Here is a 14,314-nt window from a genome sequence, read left to right as displayed (position 1 = left end):
GACACCGTCTGAGACAGCAGTACGTAATCGCCGACCAATCATAAGACGTCTTCGGGTTATGTAGAAGCTACCACAGCAGCAGTGAAGACAGTCAGCTCCTCACGATGACGATGGAGGTAATCGTCGAAAGCTCGAGATTTTATCCAGAACTGACGCGGCAAGAATATCGATAATGTTTTATATATAAGTGCCGTCGCGAGAAACTTCGTTCCCTACAACTAAAAATGACAGTCGATAAATAAACCTATAGCAACCTGGATACGAACATGCAAAACAAAAACGCTGCGAACATATGCACCAATCTAATATACGTAGTTGCAACCATGATCGTGGTAATACAACCAATAAAATAGGTGAAAAATATAATATTAAAATCAGTTAAAAACAGCTTCTACATTCATAATACAAATATGCTCCACAAGCCACAGTGCAATGCATGACGGAAGGTAAATCGAAACAATATTATCGATTTTATTCGGAATTGGGAAATATGCTGTATGAAAATTGCATGAAAGGTAGCGTGTTGGTAGGCATCGAAATTATAGGGTGGTAATTGTAGGAGTCCGCCTCCTTAGCTGAGAGGTCTGCGGCGGGCACGGGGTACGATTCCTAGGCGGGTCGGAGATTATCCCCGCTCGAGAGTGAGTGTTATGTTGTCCTCATTTCATTTCATCATCATCCAAATTTGGCGTCAACTATAAAGACTTGCAACTCGGTGGCCGAACTTTGCCGTGAATGCCAAACGATCATCATCATTTTCATCGTCATCATCATCATCATCATCATCACCATCACCATCACCATCATCATCATCATCGTCATAGTGGTAGGAATCTACAGACATCGATTAAAAGTTGCGTTTAGCTGCAGTGTAGGAATAAATGCAGACTCACTGATTGTCCAGAGGTTTACACATACGTAAATGTGATCTGTAACGGCCTACTGTTGTTATCGAGGAATGTGACTAAAACGAATGAATAATTAGATAATACGTAATTGTGCAGACGCTGGCGCCTTACCGGCTGCAGGAGGCGCAGGTCCGGGGCGAGGGGCCCGGCGAGGACGTGCAGCATGAGGGGCAGGTCCCCCGCGTAGCGGCACATGGGCGACGCCGAGAAGAAGCGCGGCCAGCGCTTGTCCGAGCCCGACGGGATGTGGCCCTCGTGCGGCACCACGCCTGCGGCACGACACGTCCACAACTTCTGCCCCACACAGCACACCTTCGTTCGTAGCAGAATACTACAGTACACGCGATTCCTTAAAGAACTCGATTCCCTTTTATAAAACAGGTTCAGAGTTCTTGTTACTTTACAAATGAGTTAGGGTATTAAATATTTCACGCTAAGCAAATGTGAAACTCTCTTTAATTACTCTTGGGTGTTAATAAACCGCTTCAGTTGCATTTAGCCCTTTATTTTTATATGACTACCGGTTTTGTGGCAATAAAAGCCATATCTTGAGGTGAACATATAACTAAAACGGTAGAGCTAAAAAGCTCGGAACTTTGTACCGAACATTCGTTGTCCGTCAGAACAGAACACCGCTAAAAGCGGTATGTCATGGAATAAAACAGCCGGATTCCAGTATGGTGGCTAGGTCCGATTCTGTACGCAATCGCGAACAGGCGGCTCCTGACGAATAACGAATGTTGGTTACAAATTTACGAGATTTTAGCTCTCATGTTTTAGTTATAGGTTCACCTGAATATGTGGCTTTTAGCGCCGCGAAACCGGTAGCGATAAAGAAAATAAAGGACTAAATATTAATATTCAAGATAACTGCTCACAGCTGTGGTTGCCCTATAAGGTTGTCTGCTCTTTAATTAAATTGCAGTAAACTTAAGACGGAGAAACCAATAATAATCGATTTCAGCAGCTGCTGCGGAAAATGACCATACAAATCAACGTAGTATGGACGTCTTGTCAGACATTTCCAAGGGGCCCTCACAAGAAGGTTAGAAGGATACATCTCAACCTCTATAAAACTGTCGAATATATAAAGTTTAACAACATCTGTGCAGATCAAATAATATAATACATAAATATATTAAAATATAGGTTCAAAATAGTTCCGCCAGAGCACACAAAACGAAACAGAGCTCAAAAAATTTGGCTAAGCAACAAAATCAAGTCTCCTTATGACAAAAAAAACCCTTATATGTGGAGCTATATAACGAACATTTTAATCTTACGAAAGTTCTGTATAATGCCGCTGTTTTCCCCCATTTCGTTAGCAAGACTGAAAATCGTACATCTACACCCATGAAACAAATGAAAAATCCACAGAAGAAGGAGCGCAAATTTAAAAGCTGAACAAATACCTAACACAGCCACAAATGGTATCCAGTCTAACACAAAACATCACTTCTATCCAAGACGGGTCAACCTCACTGACACTGTTTTGCATACAAAAGAAATAAGACTGCTCGAAAAAAGACTGAAACACATCGTCAGCTCACAAATAGACGAAAAACACATACAAATCCTTGTAGTTGAATCAGAAAGCTTTCTCGCGCACGAAAAGAGAAAAATGAGATAAACATAGGTCTGACGAGAGAGCTAGTCGGTAATGAAATCAAAAAGATAATAACACAGGTGCAGGAAAACCCAGGAAATCAAAACAATACAGATTTCATAACACTGACATAACTCAAAAAGTAGCTGCAGGAACACAACACCATCATTACAAGCGCAGATTAAAGAAACACAGTGGTTCCCATGGTTAAGGAGCAGTATATCAGTAAAACACAAGAGTTCATCACAATAAATAAAATTACAAAGCGAAAATCATATTCAACTAACAGATTCCAAACAAAGTTGAGAAGCCCTCTGAAAGACGCTGAAAATACACTAGAAGACAATGAAAAAAACAAAACTATTACAAATCCCAGTGCCCCACCTTTCCGATGCTAACCAAAGCAACACAAGACATACCTCCCCGACAGAGCCATTGGTAGTTACAGATATGCTCTCACATACCCACTAGCAACATACATGTCGAAAATCTTATCAGAAAACTACAAATTACAAGAGGATACTACTACAAGAAACACCACACATGTGATACGCCACATAAAAGACGTACAGGTTCCAAATATAGCCACCCTCATGTTATTTGATATAGAGAATATTTATTCCAGTATACTAATAACTGAAACAATAAACATTATAGAACAAAATCTTAAGACACACAGTACACTGCCATATGAACACATCAAAGAAACACTCAAGCTACTCGAGCTAATAATACAACAGAACTACTTCCAGTTCAGTAATGAACACTGTTTACAAAGTCAGAGATTACCAATGGGATTCCTAGTGTCTGGAACGGTAGCAAAAATATTTATGAACCACGTAGAACAGGGTATTTTTGCGGCAACAAAATACTGCCAAATACGTACATCTTCCTGAGGGTATTTCCGTTCTGTCGTTGCTACTACAAGAAATTTCTTGTAGGTGCAACGACAGAACGAAAATACTCTCAGAAACTGCAAAGCAACTAAGGACAATATGGCCATACAAATGAAGAACTTAAAGGTTCAACATCCTATACTGGATTTGAAATGTGGACGGCATCTTGTGCCTGATAGATGAATCAAGCAGTAAAATTGACCAGTTACACACACACACACACACACACACACACACACACACACACACACACACACACACAAATTCTATTCAATAAAACACATTTTGCAGCAGAGAAAGAGCAAAATAAGCAGTTACGTTTCTTAGAGACAGCCATAAAGATTCAAAACAGCCAACATAATTTGACGAGTACCGAAAACCCAGAACAACATACAGTCTTGTGCGACACATCACAACACCCGAATTCTCAAAATTAGGCAGCACTTAAATACTTGTTCCACAGACTACACACAGCACCATTAGAAACAGACAACTACCAAAAAGAAATTAATACCATAACACAATAGCCACTAAAACTGAGTGCGAAGACAACTTGGTAACAAAGTTGAACATAAAAATCGGGAACAGATAAGAACTAACACCTAGCTGTCACCAACAGGACAGAATCCCAGACAAGCAAACAAAATGCAAGAACAGGAACATCACAAAGGGAGAAAGAAACGGGAAACAAAACATGGTACACAATGACACACGACCACAATACGCACACAGAATACCTAATATTTATTAAAAAAAAAAACCAAGGCATAAGAATAGCCTGCCAAACCAACAATTCCATTCAAAAATATTTCCCAAAAACAACAATAAAAACTGATGTATATCAGAAATCAGAGTATATCAACTGAAATACAATACATGTGATGGAAGACACATAGGTCAGACTAGGAGGACATTTGACACCAGATACAAAGAACGTGTAAGAGCATGGAATTACAGAACAAATCATTCAATTTTTGCAAAACACTTACACCAACACCAACATATAATTACCACCAGGGACGCAGACATGGAAAACATAAACAACAACAAAAAACACTCCTCACCTCACAAGAAAACTACCACACAGAAAAGAAACAACTCGTAATTGGTCAGACCAACCTGGCGAACCACACACTCTTTAAGCTGGACCACTTATCACAACATTAAATATACACATGTAACCACAGGCTCTATTTACCACTACCACCTCCTCCCAATTTCTTTCCTATAATCTCCAACGAAACACGGCTGGTATGAAACTCTCTTTAATTAAATTGGAGTAAGCTTAGGAAGGGGAAACTAATAATAACTGTGTTTAGAAAAGGTTCAAAATTACATTCAAAGTTGGTTGCATGTCGCTAAGTGCCGTCGTTCTCAAATCCTGGATGAATATGGTCTGGTATTTGCCCCCTCCCCCAAAAGAAAATCGAGCTGCAACTCGCAATCATCCCCCCCCCTTTCTCCTCTCACATCTGTACTGAACGTACAAGACACTTTCATTACTTTGCAGTAACACACTCTCTCTCTCTCTCTCTCTCTCTCTCTCTCTCACTCTCACTCTCACTCTCTCTCACTCTCTCTCTTTCTCTCTCGTTCACACACACACACACACACACACACACACACACACACACACCACACACACACACACACACACACACACACACACATTTAATTATTCGCTCTATACACTTGAGCGTGGAATGTCAGATCCCTTAATCGGACAGGTAGGTTAGAAAATTTAAAAAGGGAAATGGATAGGTTAAAGTTAGATATAGTGGGAATTAGTGAAGTTCGGTGGCAGGAGGAACAAGACTTCTGGTCAGGTGACTACAGGGTTATAAACACAAAATCAAATAGGGGTAATGCAGGAGTAGGTTTAATAATGAATGGGAAAATAGGAATGCGGGTAAGCTACTACAAACAGCATAGTGAACGCATTATTGTGGCCAAGATAGATACGAAGCCCACAGCTACTACAGTAGTACAAGTTTATATGCCAAATAGCTCTGCAGATGATGAAGAAAATGAAGAAATGTAAGATGAAATAAAAGAAATTGTTCAGATAGTGAAGGGAGACGAAAATTTAATAGTAATGGGTGACTGGAATTCGAGTGTAGGAAAAGGGAGAGAAGGAAACATAGTAGGTGAATATGGATTGGGGCTAAGAAATGAAAAAGGAAGCCGCCTAGTAGAATTTTGCACAGAGTACAACTTAATCATAGCTAACACCTGGTTTAAGAATCATGAAAGAAGGTTGTATACGTGGAAGAACCCTGGAGATTGTAAAAGGTATCAAATAGATTATATAATGGTAAGACAGAGATTTAGGAACCAGGTTTTAAGTTGCAAGACATTTCCAGGGGCAGATGTGGACTCGGACCACAATCTATTGGTTATGACCTGTAGATTAAAACTGAAGAAACTGCAAAAATGTGGGAAATTAAGGAGATGGGACCTGAATAAACTGAAAGAACCAGAGGTTGTACAGAGTTTCAGGGAGAGCATAAGGGGACAATTGACAGGAATAGGGGAAAGAAATACAGTAGAAGAAGAATGGGTAGCTCTGAGGGATGAAGTAGTGAAGGCAGCAGAGGATAAAGTAGGTAAAAAGACGAGGGCTGTTAGAAATCCTTGGGTAACAGAAGAAATATTGAATCTAATTGATGAAAGGAGAAAATATAAAAATGCAGTAAATGAAGCAGGCAAAAAGGAATACAGACGTCTCAAAAATGAGATCGACAGGAAGTGCAAAATGGCTAAACAGGGATGGCTACAGGACAAATGTAAGGATGTAGAAGCTTATCTCACTAGGGGTAAGATAGATACTGCCTACAGGAAAATTAAAGAGACCTTTGGAGGGAAGAGAACCACGTATATGAATATCAAGAGCTCAGATGGCAACCCAGTTCTAAGCAAAGAAGGGAAGGCAGAAAGGTGGAAGGAGTATATAGAAGGTTTATACAAGGGTGAGGTACTTGAGGACAATATTATGGAAATGGAAGAGGATGTAGATGAAGACGAAATGGGAGATACGATACTGCGTGAAGAGTTTGACAGAGCACTGAAAGACCTGAGTCGAAACAAGGCCCCCGGAGTAGACAACATTCCATTAGAACTACTGACGGCCTTGGGAGAGCCAGTCATGACAAAACTCTACCAGCTGGTGAGCAAGATGTATGAGACAGGCGAAATACCCTCAGACTTCAAGAAGAATATAATAATTCCAATCCCAAAGAAAGCAGGTGCTCACAGATGTGAAAATTACCGAACTATCAGTTTAATAAGTCACAGCTGCAAAATACTAACGCGAATTCTTTACAGACGAATGGAAAAACTGGTAGATGCAGACCTCGGGGAGGATCAGTTTGGATTCCGTAGAAACACTGGAACACGTGAGGCAATACTGACCTTACGACTTATCTTAGAAGAAAGATTAAGAAAAGGCAAACCTACGTTTCTAGCATTTGTAGACTTAGAGAAAGCTTTTGACAATGTTGACTTGAATACTCTTTTTCAAATTCTAAAGGTGGCAGGGGTAAACTACAGGGAGCGAAAGGCTATTTACAATTTGTACAGAAACCAGATGGCAGTCATAAAAGTCGAGGGGCATGAACGGGAAGCAGTGGTTGGGAAAGGAGTGAGACAAGGTTGTAGCCTCTCCCCGATGTTATTCAATCTGTATATTGAGCAAGCAGCAAAGGAAACAAAAGAAAAATTTGGAGTAGGTATTAAAATTTATGGAGACGAAGTAAAAACTTTGAGGTTCGCCGATGACATTGTAATTCTGTCAGAGACGGCAAAGGACTTGGAAGAGCAGTTGAACGGAATGGACAGTGTCTTGAAAGGAGGATATAAGATGAACATCAACAAAAGCAAAACGAGGATAATGGAATGTAGTCAAATTAAATCGGGTGATGCTGAGGGAATTAGATTAGGAAATGAGACACTTCAAGTAGTAAAGCAGTTTTGCTATTTCGGGAGCAAAATAACTGATGATGGTCGAAGAAGAGAGGATATAAAATGTAGACTGGCAATGGCAAGGAAAGCGTTTCTGAAGAAGAGAAATTTGTTAACATCGAATATAGATTTATGTATCAGGAAGTCGTTTCTGAAAGTATTTGTTTGGAGTGTAGCCATGTATGGAAGTGAAACATGGACGATAACTAGTTTGGACAAGAAGAGAATAGAAGCTTTCGAAATGTGGTGCTACAGAAGAATACTGAAGATAATGTGGATAGATCACGTAACTAATGAGGAGGTATTGAATAGGATTGGGGAGAAGAGAAGTTTGTGGCACAACTTGACTAGAAGAAGGGATCGGTTGGTAGGACATGTTTTGAGGCATCAAGGGATCACAAATTTAGCGTTGGAGGGCAGCGTGGAGCGTAAAAATCGTAGAGGGAGAACGAGAGATGAGTCCACTAAGCAGATTCAGAAGGATGTAGGTTGCAGTAGGCACTGGGAGATGAAGGAGCTTGCACAGGATAGAGTAGCATGGAGAGCTGCATCAAACCAGTCTCAGGACTGAAGACAACAACAACAACAACACTCCCCAGCTTCTAATATCTCTCTCTCTCTCTCTCTCTCTCTCTCTCTCTCTCTCCCTCACTCTCTCTCTCTCCCCTCTCTCTCCCTCCCACCGCTCCCCTCCCCTCCCGTTCTCCTCTCCCCACCCATATACACACACGAATTATATATTTAAAAAAATCTTCATGCTCTCACATTGGTAATAATCACAACCTACATAGAAAGAAAAGACCGAAGAGGAGGAGATTAGTGTTTAACGTCCCGTCGACAACGAGTCATTAGAGATGGAGCGCCGGCCATTGTGGCCGAGCGGTTCTAGGCGCTTCAGTCTGGAACCGCTCGACGGCTACGGTCTCAGGTTCGAATCCTGCCTTGGGCGTGGATGTGCATGATGTCCTTAGGTTAGTTAGGTTTAAGTAGCTCTAAGTTCTAGGGGACAGATGACCTCAGATGTTAAGTCCCATAGTGCTCAGAGCCATTTGAGCCATTTCTTAGAGACGAGGCACAAGCTCGGATTATGGAAGGATGGGGAAGGAAACCGGCCGCGCCCTTTCAAAGAAATCGTCCCGGCATTTGCCTGAAACGATTTAGGAAAATCACGGAAAATCTAAATCAGGAGGGCGAGAGACGGGTTTGAACCGTCGTCCTCCCGAATGCGACTCAAATGTGCTAACCGCTGCGCCACCTCTCTCGGTAAAAGACCGGCAAAAACGCTGTAATAGTGTGCTGAGTGAGAAGACACATAACTCCAGTTCGATCTCCAAAAGTGAGCTGAAGTGTAAATAATACACTGTAAGAGAAGGTGCAGAAAAGCAAATACTGCTAAGTGTATATGTGAAACGAAGTCTTTCGGCATCAATCTCTGTTAAGAAAGAGGGAAAAAGTAGTGGTTTGGAGAATATGTGAACAAGAGGCATAAATATCGTAAGTGAAATAAACACTCAACTTTATAAAAAAAAATGCCGTTATTAAGATTTAAGTGAGTTTCAACGTAGCGTTACAGTCGGCACGCTAGCAGTGGGACGGAGCATCTCCGAGGTAACGATGAAGTGGGTATTTCTCCCGTACGACCATTTCCCGAGGTTACCGTAGTTATCAGGAATCCGGTAAAACATCAGATCTCCAACATCGCTTCGGCCGGAAAAAGATATTGGAAGATCGGGGACTAACGACGACTGAAGAGAATCATTCAACGTGACAGAGGTGTAACCTTTCCGCAAATTGCTGCAGATTTCAATGCATCCACAAGTGTCAGCGTGCGAACCACTCAACGAAATATCATCGGAGCTGAAGGCCCACTCGTGTACCCTTGAGGCTTTACGCTTCACCTGGGCACGTCAACACCGAATTGGACTGTTGATGACCGGAAACATGTTGCCTAGTCGGCCGAGTCTCGTTTCAAATTGTTAGAGCGGATGGATGTGTACGAGTATGGAGAAAACCTCATGAATCCATGGACTCTGCATGTCAGCAGGTGACTGTTCAAGCTGGTGGAGGCTCTATAATGGTGTGGAACGTGTGCAGCTGGAGTGATATGGGACCACTGATACTCTAGATACGACTCTTACAGGCGACACGTACGTAAGCAAATTGCCTGATCATCTGTATCCATTCATGTCCATTGTGCATTCCGACAGACTTGGGCAATTCCAGCAGAACAATGCGACACCCTACACATCCTGACTTGCCACAGAGCGGCTCCAAGAAATGTCTTCTGAGTTTAAACTCTTCCGCTGGCCACCAAACTCCGCAAACATGAACAATATTGAACATATCTGGGATTATTGCACCTGCTGTTCAGAAGAGATCTCCACTCCCTCGTACTCTTACGGATTTATGGGCACCCCTGCAGGAATCATGGTGTCAGTTCCCTCCAGCATTCCTTCAGACCATGCCACGTCGTGTTACGGCACTTCTTCGTGCTCGTGAGGGCCTTACACGATATTAGGCAGGTGTACCAGATTCTTTGGCTGTTCAGTGTATATCAAAGATTGAAGATCAAATTTTTGTTGCCCCTGGTAGTGACCTGCAACTAGCTCGAGCTTTGTCTGCGCCAGGATAGTCGCTTAGTGACCGGCCTTCAATTCTTGTCACGTGCTATACTGAAAATAGTATGTGCTCCGAAGACGTAGATCACGTGGAATCCAAATAGCGCTCTTTATGTGCGATTTCGGGGAGACTCGGACAAGGTGACAATGTTAACAATCAAGCTCTTTTTAAAAATTAAATTTTATAGTAGTTTTCATTTCGTTGAACGTACTAATAGAATAGCTTTTTATTGTGGTATATCTAGTTGTATACATTTTTGTTTTGTATACATTATTAGAAGCTAGAGCACAAATGTTATCTCGAAGCCCCTCTGGCCACCGTGCAAGATGAAAATACTGATAACATTTGAATAAATTTTTATTCGCAGAATGCAGAAAACAGTGCAGTAATAAATTAAAAATTGTTATGTATTGTTTATTGAATAGTATGTAGTGAAAGGATTATTATGTTAAAAATTAATACCTCAAAATCAGACTGTTTCGTTAGTAAACATCACAAATTATCTTCCGTCAAGCTTTAGGCAGTTCTCATGTCACAATGTGTTTTGGGGAAGCAAGTATGAATTCTCACTCGCTACTCGTATGGAAATTAACCTGAGCACCAAGAGCGGGCGATTTCCCCCTCGTGCTGTTAAACCGGCGTATGTTGCAGACCACTACTGGACGGTAGACTAACTACTGCGCAACAAAACATGTCCCGTTTTAAGTAGAAGTAGTCTGTCCTGATTTGTACGTTAGTTCAGAGAAACTTGGGTTAAATTATACATTTTTGCTGGTTTTCCGTTAAATTTCACATTTTATGAAATAACCCAGAAATTAATAAAGATATTTAATCAGAGACCTCAGTGTTATGTATCTACTACCACTTGCTTGTTGGTGACGCATAAAGTTCCAAAAACACTTGACAGAACATGATACTGAACTTTCGAAGTCGGAGTTAATGGTCACACGAACACAGCTAGTAAGTAGCCAACGGGCTGTCAATAGGGCGCTTCGCTGGCCCACTTAACACTTCGACAACAAATCCACGAGCATTAGGCACTGTAACTTCGATTTCGAGCCCCACATAAGTTTTTGTTACCCCGCGTGTAAGTGCCAGACTACAAATCGAAGGGTTTGAAATTGCGTCGGGGTTAGCCTTCGCAGTACACCGCAGCAGACGTTTTCAGTTTTAGCAGTGCCTTTTGTATCCGGAAAATACCACAGTGAAGTATGCCGGGGTTCCACAGTAAACTGTAGATGGCCAACACAACTTGTATAGTAGCACTAAGTTTATGGAACCAACTTGGAGGTTGATAACAGCTTTACTACTTATTTTGTCAGACGAGATGAGACGATATACACCTTCCTTTATCGCATGTGTAAACTAGTTCAAAAAGCGAATATTCCCAACAGGAATTGCCGTGTCTGTGAAACTTCAAAGTGCGAAGTCATACCGTTCCTTCGATATACTTATCAGCCAGTATCTCAACTCTTTTCTGCTACATAGAAAATGAAAGCTTTCGTAAGGCCCATGATCTGCTGGATAACCTGGCAGGACTGTGATTATAAAACCACGGGCTAAGCTCACTACGCATACTGACAATCAGCATCATCTCACAGCCGCTATCGACAAACTGCAACTACCGTCAAACAACTCTCTTTTTTTGTAGTGAAGAGTGCTTCATTGCAGCTAACTGGAGCGGAGCAAACACCAATTTTTCGTACAGGCAGTTGTGTTAGCTCGAAGCTATGATCGTTTCTCCTCTCCTCATTATGTTTATTTCTTTTAAGGTGTATTCATCGTGCTGCAGATCCGTTGTCCATTGGTGCATGTCATCGACTGGCTTAGTGAGCTACCGGACATTCACCAAAGCAACTCTGTTAGGTACCGTTTGCAACAAAGGGAATGGAAACTAAACTAAAGTGAACTAGCATTCGCAGGTAATACCACAATGTTCTCAAGCTTGTAACTGTCAACAAGCGTTTATACTGGAGGAAACAGAAAAGAAAACTGTGAACGAGTGTAATCTACGATTGCTGCGTTGTACTCTTCTGGCGCCAATAATTACTACACTGGTTTCACTCGGTACAAACTTGTTCTTGGCTCGATGGAAAACTTTGATCTTCAGAAAGTCTTAGTTTAGATGCAGAACGCCCTGTTTTTGACAATGCATGCAAAATCGCGTAGTGGTCAGTGTACTTCCTTCTAAGCAGGAGACGCAGCTTCGAATGCAGGTCTGATACAAATTTTCAACTTGTCCCATTTATATAAATCAATGCCCACTGGCAAATAATGTCTAATTTCTACGTCCCTTGATTCATAGTGGCTGCGTAATCAAAATGTTGCCTGTTCTTTCGGACATGTCCAGAAGAACACACGCACACACACAGATATGATGATGATGATGTCCCATACTCCGAGCAGCGTAGGGGACGACGCGGGAGACCAGCACCGCCGACTAGGTAAGATCCTAGCGGAGGTGGTTTGCTATTGCCTTCCTCTGGCCGTAATGGAGATGAATGAGGATGATGAAGACGACTTAGTAGTTGTTAGTTTGTTGGTTATTTAGCATTAAAATAATTTTACATTTTTCAGAATGACAGTAAAATATTTTATACTTAATGTTTTGAAGGTTCCTTATCCTAGGTTTAAATTGTTCTTCAAAAAACTTTTTGTCTTAGTTTTAACGTGATATTCATAATAGTTTCAGCGTTTATGCAATAATTTCTAAGTTTACACAACAATTTCATTAAAAAATTAGCTTATCCCGTTCTGCATATATTCGAAAAATGTAAAGAGATACGAAAAATACAATTTTAACTAAGTTGCAAGTAAGGTTTGTTAGATTATGTTACAAGGTGACTTTTTGGCTTCAAGAAATGTTTTCTTCTCTACAAAAACTGCTAAGGCCCTCATAAACTATCAACTGTGTTTGACAAAATCTCTCCTATTTAGCCACAGATTTGGGGAAGCAAGCCCGTACACGTTCCAACAATGTTTGTAAGTTTAACCTCACTTTGAAACAGACGCAATTCGTGTTCGTCTGTAGTCTGAGCGCAGTGAGTACATTGTCTGTCAATAGTGACGTAGAGAAGAAATTGAGGTCTCCGTATAGGTAATCTGTCAATTTCTCTTCGAAGCGGAACTGACTTTATAGGAGAGAAAGAACAAATCATCAGTGAGCACTGATGTGACTGGGGTATCAACAACAACCGCTGGTTCCCCTGTCACACTCTTTAGTACCGATTGTGACATTACTAACAAAAATGTGGTAGTTACTGATAATGAAGATGTCTTGATTTTATGTATTAATGTATTATAAGTATTGCAGTATACAATAAGCATATGCTTTGATGTCATTTACATACGGTAATTAAATTACTTTTCCACAATCCTTCAACCAGTGGTTTCACAAACTCCTGAAAGTATTAGACATACGGCTATCTTTTATAAATGGGTTAGACATCCAAGGTTTGGAAAAAACTCTCCTATTGCCAGAAAGTGAAGGGTAAGACCAAGTCTTTGTTCAAGGGAATGTTTATTTAATAAATTTGTGTCTTACTTTGAAACTAATGGCTCTTTCACATACGTTTAACTTCCAAAACAGGACGGTGAAACCCTAGCGAAATCAGCGAAAGTAACGCCGTCTTCCACATTCAGCCCTCGCGGCATATTCTTCCCGTCACGTATTCTATAGTGTGTTTTTGTCCAACACGATATCTACGCCTTCGTCTTTGTCTGCTTATGTTATCGAGTATTATTAATGCAGCACCACTTGTCATTAATTCATCCCATTCTCTTGACATGGCGTTGCACATGAAGCGAATACGTGAAATAAAATATTTCCCGCCAGTTTCAGTCGATTCGAACACACACACACAGAAGTGTTTGTCGCTAGCATGGACGTAAACGATAGGAGCGAATATAGTTACAAACATGTTATGAACATGATCAGAAACAATGCTAAGAACAGTTAACGTATTCACAAAATCAGAGAAAACGGGACTTGACGAATTGAGTTGTTTCGGACACCGCCGAGCATATTGGGAATCAAATGCTGCGTCGCTATAGTGACTGTCCACATTCACCGACACCAGATAATGTGAATTCATATTCAGACTACTATTAGTAAATGTATCATTTCTTACCTCCCCAATAGAACTTAGTGAGATTCTTGACAAACTTTCTGTATGAGGGGGATGAAGTTACACATGTAAACGGCGACACGCAGCAGGACGAAATGCTGGTCTGTAGAATAACATGACAACGGTAGTGGGTTGGGTTGGTTCGCACCCAGTCTGCGTACTTGCCAGATGCCCGTCTCCCCAATGGAATCATCCATG

At 41.2% G+C, this 14,314-nt stretch overlaps 1 protein-coding gene across 1 annotated transcript in view; it reads right to left on the bottom strand.

Moving 5' to 3' along the window:
• The window catches only part of LOC126356526 (fatty-acid amide hydrolase 2-A-like), a 215,681-nt gene that overhangs the window by 67,490 nt on the left and 133,877 nt on the right, over window positions 1-14,314 (bottom strand). Inside the window, exon 6 of the mRNA XM_050007378.1 lies at window positions 1,020-1,177. Coding sequence (XP_049863335.1) covers window positions 1,020-1,177 — 158 coding nt within the window. The remainder of the gene's footprint in view (window positions 1-1,019; window positions 1,178-14,314) is intronic.

Source organism: Schistocerca gregaria, chromosome 1 (assembly GCF_023897955.1).
Source record: "Schistocerca gregaria isolate iqSchGreg1 chromosome 1, iqSchGreg1.2, whole genome shotgun sequence".
Taxonomy (NCBI): domain Eukaryota; kingdom Metazoa; phylum Arthropoda; class Insecta; order Orthoptera; family Acrididae; genus Schistocerca; species Schistocerca gregaria.
Note: the sequence above shows the minus strand (reverse complement) of the source record. Positions and strands in the feature narration are given on the sequence as shown.